This window comes from Podarcis bocagei (assembly GCF_964188305.1).
Source record: "Podarcis bocagei genome assembly, chromosome: 4".
NCBI lineage: Eukaryota > Metazoa > Chordata > Lepidosauria > Squamata > Lacertidae > Podarcis > Podarcis bocagei.
In genome coordinates this window covers 31578656-31593968 of record NC_138128.1, presented here as the reverse complement: position 1 = coordinate 31593968, position 15313 = coordinate 31578656, and the positions used below count along the sequence as shown (strand labels likewise).

Sequence of the window (15313 nt, the reverse complement as noted above, 5' to 3'; positions counted from 1 at the left end):
TTATAAAATAGACACTATCTCCTCTTCTTTACAAGTTTCTATATTTCTGGCAGTTTGAGCAGTAAAGGGAGGTTATAGTACACGCTCTTAAAAAGACCACAGTGAACACTGTTATATAAAATGCTGTTTAATGGGGTTCCGGAAATAAACCATGAAGTAAAAAATAAAATAAAATACAGCAGAGAGGCATTTGTTATCAGTGGGTTTCTTTCAGCCCTCCTCACACAGGCTTCTGACAGTCTCTGTCACAGGTTTTTTCCCCCCTTTGCAAAACAATCTGCCAATGACCTGCAGTGCTGGCCTGGGTGATTCTCTGAGGGCATTCTGCCAAACAGCTTTGCAGAAATGTAATCTGATGCAGGGCTCTCGCTTCAGGCGAGTTTATCTCTGAAGTCAACGGTGGCCCTTTAAATATTCACCGGCTCACATGTCCTTTTCAATAATGGTGCTTAACTGTTTTGTGTTCTGATTTTGCGAGCATGTGAAAGAGCCTTGATTTTCTGAATAACGTGACATGTCCATGGGTAACAGGAAACTGACAGCCTTTACTTTACCCCTAGGGAAAAAAGAAACATGTGCAAGATATTTGGAACAAAATGTTATGTGATATGTTTTACCTTCTGGATCACAAATGTATCAATACAACATAATTCATCATTGCAAACGTATCCTGAATTAGATCAGGGCTGATGAACCATTAGCTCTCCAGATGTTGGACCCCGACTTCCATCTGCCCAAGCCAGCATGGCCAATGGTCAGGATTGATGGTAGCCATAGTCAATAATATCTATGGGCCACAGGTTGCCAACTTTGTCCTGGATTGTATACCAGGGATCAGCAAACGTTTCCAGTAGGGGGCCGGTCCACTGTCTCTCAGACTTTGTGGGGGGCCGGACTATATTTTGGGGGGAAAATGATGCAAGAGCACCATGAACCCCAGTGGCTGCTTACCTGTGTCTTGTGAGCAGCAGGGGCTGGCGGTGGTGGAGGGATGATGAGTGGTGTGCAAAAGGGCTCTGGAGAGGGGCTGCTTAAAATGGTGGCTGCTCGAGCGCTGCTGCTGCTGGCACCAACAAACCCAGCCCCCTTCCTCCTCTAGGCAGGGCAGGGAGAAGCCAGGAGGAGGAAGGGAGGAGGCACTGCCGCCACTGCCACCGCCACCGTGTGAGGGAGAGAGAGAGAGAAATAACACACGTGCTAGTGATCCACGCAGCAATTCCTGGACCGTCTGTGGGCCAGATCTAGAAGGCAATTGGGCCTGATCCAGCCTGTGGACCTAGGTTTGCAGACCCATGTTGTATACCTTTTGGGGAATTTTCTTTCTTTCTTTTGGAAAGGATGATAATCCATCCCAGACTATAATGTTAAAAAATAATTATTTGAATTCCTTTCTGCTCCCCCATGGTGTAGACTGCACTTCCTACTCATCTAGAGGAATCCTCCAGCATTCCTTTTATAAGAATAACTACTCAACGTGGAAGACTCATGGAATAACCACTTCAAAGCCACCAGTGCACTATAACAAGACGAGCCATGTAGAGCCTTGCAGATGTTGCTGGACTACAACTTCCATCATCCCTAACAATGGACGGGATGATTGGGTGGTGTGTTTGGATACACTATCTGGAGGGCATCATGCACTTGTATACACTTGCAAAGGGTTTACATCTGCAAATATGGCTCCGCATTGTTTGTTAGCAAATGTTTCTGAAGCAAATACTGGACATTGCTTGACAGTTAACATTCATGTGCATCTTCAGGGTCCTGGTGAAGCTATCTTCTTATGAATAGGGCAAAAATGTTTCTTGAGGCTCCTGCTCCTCATATGGAAACTAATTATAGTCAAGACATCCAAAACTCTTCTAAATAGATATGCACGCCCCAAAGACACCAGTGGGATAACTGGAATGCTGCTCACAGGGGACTGTGATTCTACAAGTGAGATTGTAATCTGATGCATGTTAAGTCAGAAGCAAGTCCTACTACAGCCAATGAGATGAACGTTGTAGGTATTGTGTTTAGGACTGCAGCCTGAGTCACACAGAGCACTTCACGTAAGCTTCCCCTTGATTGCCATGATAGTGAAACTTGGTATTGCAAAGCTGACATGCTTTGCACAAGGGATATGGACTCTGTAGCCATCTAGATACTGTTGGAACACGACATTCATCATCCCTGATGACTGGAGCTGATAAAAGTTGCAGTCCAACAACCTCAGGAGGGCCACAGGTTCTCCATCCCTGTTTACAACTTGCAATATTGCACCGGATATGCTTTGACCTTTTTTTCGTAAACAATTTTGGGTGAACAGCAGAATATAAATCTCTTAATAAAATAATTCGTAAATAGATGTCTAATGGTCATGAGATTTATCAAGCTCATTCTTCAATTAAATATGCTCAAGTCCAGTCCCATAGCTGTAGGAAGCAATACCAATGCTTGCCAACTTCTGACATTATAAAATGATTGGAGCCATCAGGTAACCAGACTTTTGCATTCTTCAATAACCTGACAAGGGATTTCTTGAAGCTTCAACCATCATTTCAGTCGGGCCTACCTGCATTTGTAAACATGGTCTTGGAAAGATCTCCTTTTGTTGGATGAACTGCTGGAGAGGCAATCGGGTGGAATTTTTGCAACTCCTTTTTCTTCTTTGTTGGTTAGTTGCGTATCTGTGGGAAAGGTCGGCTGCTTGATTATCTCCTTCACATCTAGGGCTCCCTTGAATGGATTCCTCTTGTCAGATTTGTGGTGTTTGTTGCCAGGGAGCGAAGGCACAGATGAGGAGATGGAATAACGTCTCACCGTCATAATGCTACCTGTGCAAAGATTGTAATCCATGTAGTTTGGTCTTTTTAAATAAAATAAAATAAAATAAAATAAAATAAAATAAAATAAAATAAAAAACCTTTCTCATTAATAGCCCGGAGTGACAATCTTAACCTAACAGATCAGCTGGAATCTGACTGAGGTGGTGGGGAAATTGGTCATGCATCCTAATGGATCAACCTCCATTGTTAGATAGCACTGACCAGCTTCTCACCTGAGAAGGTATTCCTCTGAAGAAGAAGAGTTTGGATTTGATATCCCGCTTTATCACTACCCAAAGAGTCTCAAAGCGGCTAACAATCTCCTTTCCCTTCCTCCCCCACCACAAACACTCTGTGAGGTGAGTGAGGCTGAGAGACTTCAGAGAAGTGTGACTAGCCCAAGGTCACCCAGCAGTTGCATGTGGAGGAACAGGGAATCGAACCCGGTTCACCAGATTACGAGTCCACTGCTCTTAACCACTACACCACACTGGCTCTGACATGAAAGCACAGGCTGGCTGATAACCTCCAACCCGAGGAGTGCCACTCTTGAAAAGTGCAGATTAACTTGCTGGAGACCTTTCAAAGGCTGGATCGTGGGCTTGACGAAATTCACCAGTGGGTTAGACCTAGCCTGTGAGACATAGGCCCCCTCACTTCCTGTGGTACAGCAACTCCAAAAAAGAGAGAGATCTGAATTGTACTGGAACCAAGGGAACAAGGGGGGGGGATCCTTACATGTGAGAGCAGCCAGTCCTGGAGCCAAACTGATTGCAAATGCAAAAGACCAATTAAACTGCAAATTGGAGACTTCCTTGAGATATTATTATCATTATTTATTAAATTTCTATACCGCCCTTCATCTGAGGATCACAGGGCGGTGAATAATATAAAAACACAAAAATACATACCATAGTAACAAACAAACACAAAATGCCCCCCCCCCCCAGTATTATTACTATGTGCAACTTGTGCCGAACTGTCGGCTAATTCTTGGCTATTTCCAAAGACCTTTTTGATATGCTGCAAAATGCTACTTAACTAGGGGTGCCATGTTATCCAGCTGGCCAGATGTTAGGCATGCCACCCAATGCCCATTTACACCATTAGCTGGACTGGATTTCTAGTTCTCTCTCTTTTTTTAAAGGAAGTCTCTTGCCCTCTGTCCTGTGACAGAAAGCAAAATGTGCTGGCACCATTCTCCCCAGTGGTTTTGTGGGAAATGAGCCTGATCCCCCCCCTTGCACTGTTCTTAGCATTCCTATGAGAATTTACTCAGAAGTGAGTTCTGTGTTTTTAATGAGGCTTACCAAGGCTGGCCTGCCCTTGAGGTGAGGCGGTCGCCTCAGGTGGAAGTTCTGGGCCCAAGAAGAAGAAGAAGAGTTTGGATTTGATATCCCGCCTTTCACTCCCTTTAAGGAGTCTCAAAGCGGCTAACATTCTCCTTTCCCTTCCTCCCCCACAACAAACACTCTGTGAGGTGAGTGGGGCTGAGAGACTTCAGAGAAGTGTGACTGGCCCAAGGTCACCCAGCAGCTGCATGTGGAGGAGCGGGGAAGCGAACCTGGTTCACCAGATTACGAGACTACTGCTCTTAACCACTACACCACACTTGCCTGCTGCTTGGCTCCACCTCCTCCTACATGGCTGTGCCCCTGCCTTCTCCTCCACAGACTCATCTGTGGAGCAACAGGACGGTTATATGGTACACCTGCATCGCTGTCATGGTGGTGACCTGCAGGATGGTGTACCCATGGGTGTTGGAGGCAGTGGTAGGCTCATTTTTTTATTTACCTCAAGTGGCAAAACGTCCAGCCTGAAGCTTACTTTCAGGAAAGTGTGGCCAAATTCCATCTTTAGACAGTTTTCATTTAGGCTTTGCAAGGTTCGAATGCAAGCCTTCTTCATGTAACATGAAAGGAAAGCCCTACACTTTAAACAATCTATGGCCTTTTAAATGTGGGGGGACTGCTATTATGATATTTTTCTGTGGTTGTTTTTTATTGTCTTTTATAATCATGCTATGTAAATTATGTTCTTAATGTCATACACCGCCCTGGGATCTTGGGATAAAGAGCAGTATATAAATTGAATAAATTATTATTATTATTTTGAAAAACAACAACAACGGCAAGAACACTCCACTTCCCTGCTGTTAAGATAAGAGGCTGCATGAGGTAAACAAAAAGCAGTGACGGGTGGTGCTTAGCCATTTCCCAACTCACAACTTGATTTACATAATTAACAAACCATTTGTATGTCAATTAGACTGCCTCAGTTTGGGAGACTGTAATATCAGAACTCTAATTTCAACCTTTAGTTCATGCCTCGTTACAACAGCTACTTTTGAAATGTGGTTTTTTTTTTGGGGGGGTGCTATTGGGTTGTTGTTTTTATTTTTATTAGGTGTTTTGTGCATTTATATCTTGATTCCACTCTGTGAACAGCCCTGAGACCCCCGGGTTTAGGGTGGTATGTAAATTCAATAAATAAAAATGAAAATAACAAAAGTAATAATAATTACTGCTGTCCTAATTTCCGAGTGTAACAGGATGAGTTTCTGAGGCCTACCCAGAGCAGCTTGCGACTATCAGTGGAATACTTTAGCTTATCTCAGGGTTAGCCAACATGGTGCCCTCCAGACTACAACTCCCCTCATCCCTGACCATTGCCCATGCCCAGTGGCGTAGCGTGGGTTGTCAGCACCCGGGGCAAGGAAAGTAATTTGCGCCCCCTAACCCGTGGATTTGCGCCCCCTAACCCTAACCCCCAGATGTTGCGCCCGGTGCGGCTGGCCCCCCCTGCACCCCCCACGCTACGCCACTGCCCATGCCATCTGGGGCTGATGGGAACTGAATCCAATGACATTTGGAGGGCACAAGGTTGGCTATCCTCCCTCTTCCTCTGGTCCAGGAAGGGTCACTAAACAAAAGGTTTAGTCATAACTTGCCCCATCAGGAATCATGGGTACCTTTTTGCTCCTGTAGTGTCAGAGCAGAGCCTGCCGAGACGTTCCTGCGCAGAGTCACCGGTGAAGCAGCGGCCTCTTCGACTGAGTCCGCGAGGCTCCAGCCCTTGTCCTTTTTGTCTTCGGCCCCTTCTCCATCCTCTCGCTTTGCTGCCTTCTGCCTGCTGCATGTCAGTTGCCCCCGGAGGGCTCTGTTCTCTCTCTCTAGCTTGATGATTTCCGAGCGCATTTCGTGGATGACCTGCATGAGCCGCTTGTTCCCGTCCATTTCCCACCTCCTTGCCAGACAGCCAACCTGGGCGCCGCTTGCTTTAAAAAGAAACCATGAATCCAAGGTGAGGGGCTCATGTGGCACATAAACACACCCGAACAATGGCACTCCCTCCTCTGGGCTCAGCATTGTGCTGTCTTTCACCACCCAAAGAGCCTTGGATAAACTGTCAAGGCTTGAAGAGCCCCTCCATGATTTATTCATTCCGGGTTTCATTTTTCCAAACTGAGTTTTCCTTTGGTGGCAGCTATTTCAGTGCAAAGACATTGGCCCTGTGAAAGTGGCAGTGTGTGGGAGTGTAGGCACGATAATTCAAACACAGCATTTGTCGTGTGTGTGTGTGTGTGTGTGTGTCCTTCTGCATTTGTCCCACCTGTCAAGTTCAGGCATCTCATGCTGGAAGGCTGCATTCTGCCTTCAGCAATCCTATCCTGTCCAGGGCTGCTGAATGCACCAGACTCAGAATTATTCTGAGCTGAAGCCAAGTTCACCCAGCATGCACCTCTCTCACCTCCGCCAACATGCATTGTTCCCTTCCCTTCTCAGCTTCTTGAGAAGTTCCATTTTCAGAAATGACTTTGAGGGGGAGGGGGGGAAACAACGCCTTTCCACAGTTCCCCGCGGTTCCCATTGAACAAAAATGCATTTCTGGCTGCCAACTAAGAATATATTTCCACCCGGCTACAGCTCAGCTTTGTTTGTGGCATTTGCTTGAACAAAGTGTGCACAGCAATATTCTGGGACGGTAAGGAGAGACACATCAAGCATGAATGTTGCATTAGAAATGAAAGGCAATATCGCGGGATGCTCCTGTTACCTACGCCCTGCGAGTACTTCTGCGCAGCAAAATGCCCTCCTGTAGCACTGAGAATTTTCCTTCTGTGATTTGGCATTAATATTAAAACTCAGCGTATTCTCTGATCAGCACAGAAATTATTTAAAACCTGTATGCTTTGAACTGAACTCCCTTCCACCCCACTTTATCACCTTGGAAGAGAGCGATTTCGATTCATTATGCAAAGTGGCTAATCATAGTAAAAACTGTGTGCATGTGCCATGATTGGCTCAGTCCTTTACAGATGTTCAGTAAATACAATGAGACTCACTTTGCAGTCGATGTGCACTACCCATATCAGGGGCAGTCAATGTGATGCTCTCCAAATGATGTTGGACTCTCATCAGCCACAGCAAACATGGCCAATAGTGAGGGATGATGGGAGTTGTAGTCTAATAACATCTGGAGAGCACCAGGCTGGCTATCCCTGGCCTATATTAATCCATCAGAATTGATGGGATATTTTTAGTTGCTAATGTCAGCTGACAGTCTCTCTCTCTCTCTCTCTCTCTCTCTCTCTCTCTCTCTCTCTCTCTCTCTCTCTGTGTGTGTGTGTGTGTGTTGTATAAAATAAACAACATCAAATGAGTGAACATGTGGCAGGAAGGGAGCATATAGGTTCAGGCAATGAAACATCTGTATGTAGTCAGGTACACATTTTAACATATACATGCATAGACTTTCTTCAGACGAAATAAAAAAATTCCTTCCAGTAGCACCTTAAAGACCAACTAAGTTAGTTCTTGGTATGAGCTTTCGTGTGCATGCACACGTCTTCAGATACACTGAAACAGAAGTTGCCAGATCCTTCTATATAGTGAGAAGGTGGGGAGGGGTATTACTCAGAAGGGTGGTGGGAATGGGAGATTGGCAGGTAGCTGAGATGAGCCTGTTGACGACTCTTAACGACTGTAATAGGTCTTACAGGAAAAGGCAAGGGGTGAGAAGGTGAGAAATGGCTTAGTCATGTATAATGGGATAAGAATCCAATGTCTTTGTTCAAACCAGGTCTCTCCATGGTTTTAAGTTTGGTAATGAGTTGCAATTAAGCAACTCATTACCAAACTTTCTTCAGACGTAAAGACTGGGGTGAAGCCTGCTTGTCTCTGCCCTGTGTGACAACTAGGGATGGGCAGATATTTCAGTTTCAGTTTCTCCCAGTTTCTCATTTTTTCAGTAATAAGTTCAATTCTCCAAATTTCTGCACAAGTTTGCATTTTGAAAAAAGTCCCTATGAAAATTCAACATCATCTTTCTACAATATGCCATTTTGCCTAAAATACACTTTTTTTTTTACAAACCAATTTCCCCAAATAGGATGCATTTTAATACTTATTTTCACTAAATATGTTTTTATGCATGTTCCTTACCCTAGCACCTGCATTTCTGTACATGTTACTTGGCTGGAGAACTGCACTGCAAAATTTGGAGAAGCGCAAATTTTGAAAGATGACCATTTTTCAGGCTGCATCTTGTTTTGGAAAGAGAGAAAAAGGTAAATTCACCTGGTCAAGTTCTAACAGTTTCCCTCTGGATTGAAGCCGCTTCTTCCAAAGGGAGCATTTCCCTCTCTGCAGACATGTTGCAAATGTGGTTACACAACAAATGACATCTGCAACATCTTTCCCGCATCTCTGAGGTAAAGAAACTTAATTTGCCCCAAAGGGAAATTTTAAAAAATAGAATCAGAGGCCGCAAGCAATTTGTTATTACCCTCCCTTTGCATGAACTTGTACAAGGCCCATTTTTGACCCAGTGGTGCTCGCAATTTTACTAAGAGGCTTTGGTCAATCATCTCATTGGTATCAAAGTTTGCAGAGTTAAAAGCAATGGCATGTGAGAGATTCAAACATAATTCGGTCTTCAAGTTTCTTATTCCTATATTCCCCAGCAAGGGATCATGTGTAGGCTAAGTGATACCAAAAGCACCCAATTATAGTATCATTTCTGACCTCTTGGTTCACTCTGTCAACAATCAGCTTCCACTAGAGGAGTCTGAATGCGTGTGACCTTTTGATCTTGTATAGGCAATATCTGCTGTAGTCATTTGTTTCTGGAAGTAATTTCATGCATCTTTTTCCAAAGACACCCAAGGCAAGAAAATATGGAACATTCAAGGCCATAATTGTCTAATAAACAACAACAAAAAACAAAAAAGAAAGAAAGAAAAAAGAAAAATGACCAAACCAGATAGATACCAGCAAAATGAAGGAACCCTTTTAACCTGTTATTTCCCTTGTGCCTTCAAAGAATACATGAAAGGGGAAGGTTGTCTCTGTCCCCAGAATCCTCATCCATTGGTTCATGCCAGAAGGGCAGTTTGGCTGAATATTGGTAGACTCATCTACACAATCAGGAACTTTGCATGATTGGAGCTCCCTTTTCTAGAGAGGATTATTCACATGTTCACCTGAACTCACAAGTAATCTCCTTTGGCCCTCCCACCCAATGCACAAAGGTGTGAAGCTGCAGCCCGTGGAGATGGGGATGGTCCAGTTAGTGCACATGGCCATGCTCCCTCCAATATATCAGTGGTGGAGAACTTCTGATCCCTTGCTCTCCAGAGCTCCCCATTTGGCCCTTGAAACTGTTTGGCTACAGCCACACCTACCTGCCCTGCACCTAATCTCATATATGATGTCAGGTATGGAGCAGGTAAAGATGTGGCTGTGATGACAGGTGATGGAAGGTGACAGGTGGTCATTGCAATTCTAGGTGAGTCACAGTGGTCAAGCAAGGCCTGCAGGGTGAGAAGAGAGGAGGAGATCAGAATCCTACCCATTGGCTCGTTCCAGCTCCCTGTCTCTGCTCTCTGTCTTTCCATGAATCGTGACAAGGTTAACACACAATAATATAAACCAGAAAGCACCTAATTACATTTCTGGCCCAACTGAAAAACAACAACACACAGTTGCCCTAAAACTAAGCAGTGAGATGGAGCAGTGAACCTCCCTAGGGAGGCTATAGCATAATAGCTGCAACACTTCAGAGGAAGCCTGGTCCAGCTCCCAGGACATCCTAATGGGACCTTTCAGAAACAAGGCAGATGGAGAAAACATGCCCAAACGCGGCATGTGTCCCACTCTATTTGGCAAACATTATGACCCATAAGTGAAGGAGGATGCCTCAGGAATTTAGAGTGTTCCTCATAAAAGCTTGCTTTCAGTAGACGGTGACAGCTACTCTGCTACTGGAATTGCTAAGCAGCTGTTTACAGCCATTTGTTATGCTGAGCTGCTTCTGCTGTTCCAAAATTTAGACAGGTCAATTCTTTGTTGTTTCAACCAAAGCCAAATGGTTTTGCAAATAATCACTGTGAGCCTGGAATGCGCTTACAGATATGCAAAGATTCCCCCCCCCCCAAAAAAAAATGATGGGTGTACATATGCAGACACCAAAGTCATTCACCTGGGATAAATTCAACCAAGAAGGTTTTAGGAAGAATGCAAATTTATCTAATAAACTAATGATTTAGTCACTGAAATGTTAACTCCCTGCTTTTCAGATACCATTGATCAAATACAGTGAAAGCCTTACCTTTTACACAAATGTCCTAATGCAGTTCAGAGGCATATAAACATGGACATCCTTGGAGGGTTTTAAGCAGAGGTCGGATGGCCATCTGTCATGGATGCTTTAGCTGAGATCCCTGCAATACAGGGGGTTGATCACCCTGAAGCATAGGCATAGCCAAGGGGAGACGGGGGCAGCCGTTTCCCTTAGATCAAGTAAAACAATAGAAATACTTAACTAATTGACCAATCACATCAGTTTCCCCCTCCAACAAAAATCCTGGCTGCATCCATGCCCTCGGGGGTCCCTTCCAACTCTATGATTCTATTATTCATGTTCTATATGAATGAGGAGCCATTTGACTGAACAGGTGCTGCATATGCAGTTACACCTCCAATCCAATAGGTGGTGTCAGGGAACTGACATCGGAGGGAGAGGCGAAGGGGAGGCTCCCAGATGATGCTGGCGAAGGACCCAGCCACAGGGGGAGAAACAGCTCAGTAGAGGGGGAAGCCATTCAGCGCAACACCAGGGATAAAGGGGGGCAGACGGGGGAATTGGAGAGAGGGCTCCAGGACTCTTCACTGGACATCAGTGAGGAGAGACCAGGTCCTCCGCTACCCACGCCTTCCCTGCGCAGAAGACTCCCGCGCAGTGAGAGGAGGAGGAGACTGGGGGTCAAACAACTTTTATGTTGGAAGAGGTTCAAGAAACGCCCACTGACGGATTCTGCCAGTGACTGAGGCAGCCACCATGAGGAGAGACTGTGCAGTCAGAAAGTTTTAACAAGGCAAATTAACCAAGAAAGGCACCAGTTTACGCACGAGTAACTCATACCCATAACAGGTGGTGTTGCCAGAAATTCAGCAAAAGAACTTCCCAGGATTGGGCTGGGCTGAGGACTAATTGCCTGTTATTAATAAACACCAGATATATGCATGTACTGCCTGAATATTGCTGTGTGCACTGTGTGAGCCCCACAGTACTCTAAGCATAGGGAGACATCCTCGTTCTGGGTGGCTGCTACTGGATTTGTAAGTCTCGTCTCTTAGAGACTCACCAAAGCCAGAGCCTTTATGGCTTCCTGCGCAAGACATTTTATCTGGCTGCTGTTAGTCAAGGATGGAAAAGGCAAGGCAGAAGAAACCACCATTGAGATCAAAGGATTATACATCCAAGTCATGCCACAGTGGAGCTTGGGTATGAAAACATGGTTCAGGTAGATCAGTTGCTTGATTTTGACACATTAACCCACTTGGACCAACATTAATGTCTCTTACATAAGGGATGTTGCTTCGGTTTACGGCATGTACACCCAGCACCATGTGAAGGGTGTCTTCTCTGCATCAAGAAAGCCGTAGGAACGTGGCATGTATGATTTGGCCACTATGCAAGATCTTTCCCCTTCTGGTGAAAGACAGGAGGATCATACCAGTTAACTGATTAATACTTCTACTTGTACACCTGCCCAGCTTACTTATGTGTTCCCCACCCTAGGCTGGTCCCAGCCCATATCATGCAAGGTTCCTGCTGCAAGATGTGATGGGATTTGATGCTATGGCTAGGACAATAAGGTGTCAGTTTCAAGTTTGAAAAGTGTTCTGAGAAAGGTGTTTTCTGAGCCTCTGTACTATCCTGTTGGGCACACACATAGGATTACCAGGGCCAGTCCAACCTAACTTGCAACAATCTGTGGCTGCACATACCTGACTCATCTGAGGTCCTCCAAACCTGCCTGATTTGACTCAGTCGTTGGCCAAATCTGGTGCATAGCCCTATTAGATTGGGCAACCTTTCCCACTGAGCAATGTCATCTTAAAATAGGACATGTTACCACCCTGTATTCAGGGAATGGTAGAACTGGTAAGACAATCTTCATATCCATTAATCCACAAAATGCTGTAAGTATTAGTGTGACATTTTACAACTCCAATTCAAAAGGAAAAGGTTGAGAAATAGAACGTATTCTGCTGTGTTTACGCTTTTATGCTTTGCTTTTTTCCTCCAGCATGCTTACAAACAGCTGTAATGTGCATGCTATGAAAGTAATTGTTACAGGGATTGCCAATGTTGTAAAAAAGTAAAGGTAAAGGTCCAGTCAAAGGCAACTGTGGGGTTGCCGCGCTCATCTCGCTTTCAGGCCGAGGGAGTCAGCATTTGTTGACAGACAGCTTTCTGGGTCATATGGCCAGCATGACTAAAATGCTTCTGAAGCAATGGAACACTGTGATGGAAACCAGAGTGCACGGAAATGCCGTTTACCTTCCTGCCGGAGCGGTACCTATTTACCTACTTGCACTGGCGTGCTTTCAAACTGCTAGGTTGGCAGGAGCTGGGACAGAGCAACGGGAGCTCACCCCATCACATGGATTTGAATTGCTGACCTTCTGATCAGCAACCCCAAGAGGCTCAGTGGTTTAGACCACAGCGCCACCCACATCCCTGGAACCTGAAGAAATTATAACCCTGCACCTGAAATTAGATTTAAAAGAAGCATTCAGTTCTGGCCGATAGAGCAAGTTGTGGTGTGTGTGATTGTGGTGCCCACAACAGTTTATCCAGTTTGCAAATTCAGCCAAAAAGGTTTATGACTCCTCTTATAATGAACATTATGACAAAGAATGTTATTACTTATACTATACAGCTACAGTTGTTTATTTCTCATGTGATTGGGCACTTGCCTTTGGGCACAAATTTGAAGACGGACATTCTAAACAGTCCAAGCATTCACCTGTACACCCCTGGCAAGAATATCTGCACCACCACTGGGTGGGTAGTGGGAGGTTTTGCTAAGAGCACAAAAGAGATGCTGTCTGATCCAGTCCTTGTTTTGCTTTTCCTATTAATGCAACAAAGGGCTCCTTTTTATTGCTCATGTGTCCTTTATGTGGAATTTCACATAATTGGGTATGGAAAAAGTATGTCATATTCAATGCGAGGGTGATTTAATGCTCTCCCTTCCTTCTCAATATTAACCAAATATGCCTGTTGCAATCAACCAAGGGTCATCTAATAAAACTTCCCCTGTGAATATCAAGACATAATTACTCTGCAAGGAATGATTCCTATTAAGCATTAAATGAGTCTTCAATTTGAAATGGAAACCTTTGCCTGTGGTTTGGTGTCACTGAAGATGTGATTAAACATAAAATATGCATAACTCTTAACTCCTTTAGGGGTGTTGGGATGACACCAACTAATGCATAAATAATACCTCAATAGATTCGTCCAATTTTACCCAATGGCAGAAAACCTTCATTTGTGAAAAGCGTGTGCTATTAGAGTTCACAAAGGTTTTGAATGCTAGTGGTACCAGGCTGTGACCAGGTGGCAACACAAGGAATTTGCCTTATGCTAAGTCAGAACATTGGTTTATCTAGTGTTGACACTGACTGGCAGCAACCCCAGCCTTTCCTGCAGACACCAGGGATTGAACCCTGAACCTTCTTTGTGCAAAGCAGATGTGCTACCCCCAAACTAGGGCTATTCCCCTTAGTTGATGATGAAAGATGTTGTTGTTGTTGTTGTTGTTGTTGTTGTTGTTGTTGTTGTTGTTGTTGTTATTGTTGTTATTGTTGTTGTTGTTACCCCACCCATCCAGTTGGGTTTCCCCAGCCACTCTGGGCAGCTCCCAACAGATTAAAAACAGAATAAAACATCAAATATTAAAAACTTCCCTAAACAGGGCTGCCTTCAGATGTCTTCTAAAAGTCAAATAGTTGTCTATTTCCTTGACATCTGATGGGAGGGTGTTCCACAGGGCAGGCACCACCACCGAGAAGGCCCTCTGCCTGGTTCCCTGTAACCTCACCTTGTAGTGAGGGAACCGCCAAAAGGCCCTTGGCACTGGATCTCAGTGTCTGGGCTGAACGATGGGGGTGGAGACGTTCCTTAAGGTATACTGGGCCGAGGACATTTAGGGCTTTAAAGATCAGCACCAACACTTTGAATTGTGCTCAGAAACGTACTGGGAGCCAATGTAGGTCTTTCAGAACCGGTGTTATATGGTCTCGTCGGCCACTCCCAGTCACCAATCTAGCTGCTGCATTATGGATTAGTTGTAGTTTCCGGGTCACCTTCAAAGGTAGCCCCACATAGAGCACATTGCAGAAGTCCAAGCGGGAGATAACTAAAGCATGCACTACTCTGGTGAGACAGTCTGCGGGCAGGTAGGGTCTCCGCCGGCATAGCAAATGGAGCTGGTAGACAGCTGCCCTGGACACAGAATTGACCTGCGCCTCCATGGGCAGCTGTGAGTCCAAAATGACTCCCTGGCTGCACACCTGCTCCTTCAGGGGCACAGTTACCCCATTCAGGACCAGGGAATCCTCCACACCAGCCCACCCTCGTCCCCCCAAAACAGTACTTCTGTCTTGTTAGGATTCAACCTCAATCTGTTAGCAGCCATCCGTCCTCCAACTGCCTCCAACTGCTAATCATTCCCCCCTCCATCCGCATTTTGTTAGATAAGCCTGTAAGGCCAAATAATACCTACCTATAATCCCAAGGAGCTTTCATACTGCACTTCACCAGTGATCAATAGCTTAGCATCTGCAGTCAAGGTCTGCACTACAACTTCTGGAAAATGAAAGATTCTTGATTGGAAGACGTGTTCCCGGCTGTTCCTCCAAGTCTGAATCCTGTCCAGTTTGCCCAACGGTAGGACTGGAAGGTTGCAAGTCCTGATAAAAAGTTATCATCAGTGTTTTGTGATGCTTCCCCTCTCCCACCCACCTTGGTTATAACGTCCAAGGTCCACTCTAGGTCTTAGATTAGATTAGAAAGACACAAAGCACTCCACAGTTCAGTGGCAGGGTATATGCCTGGGATGCAGAAGGCGCAGGTTACAACCCTGGCAGCTCCTGTTGAAAGGATCAGAGTGCAGGGGGTGCAAATAGTCCCTGCTGGGAATGTGG

The 15313-nt window shown here is 45.1% G+C and overlaps 1 protein-coding gene across 1 annotated transcript; it reads right to left on the bottom strand.

The window, feature by feature from the left end:
- Positions 1 to 187: 187 nt before the first annotated feature.
- On the bottom strand, positions 188 to 10552 carry CCDC195 (coiled-coil domain containing 195). Its single transcript, XM_081192466.1, has 5 exons — positions 10422 to 10552; positions 9496 to 9624; positions 5782 to 6087; positions 2558 to 2819; positions 188 to 556 (listed from the first exon to the last, which is right to left on the bottom strand). The coding sequence occupies exons 3-5, from the start codon at positions 6044 to 6046 to the stop codon at positions 424 to 426; spliced, it is 660 nt and encodes a 219-aa protein (XP_081048592.1). The 5' UTR covers positions 6047 to 6087; positions 9496 to 9624; positions 10422 to 10552; the 3' UTR covers positions 188 to 423.
- Between the last annotated feature and the right edge of the window lie 4761 nt (positions 10553 to 15313).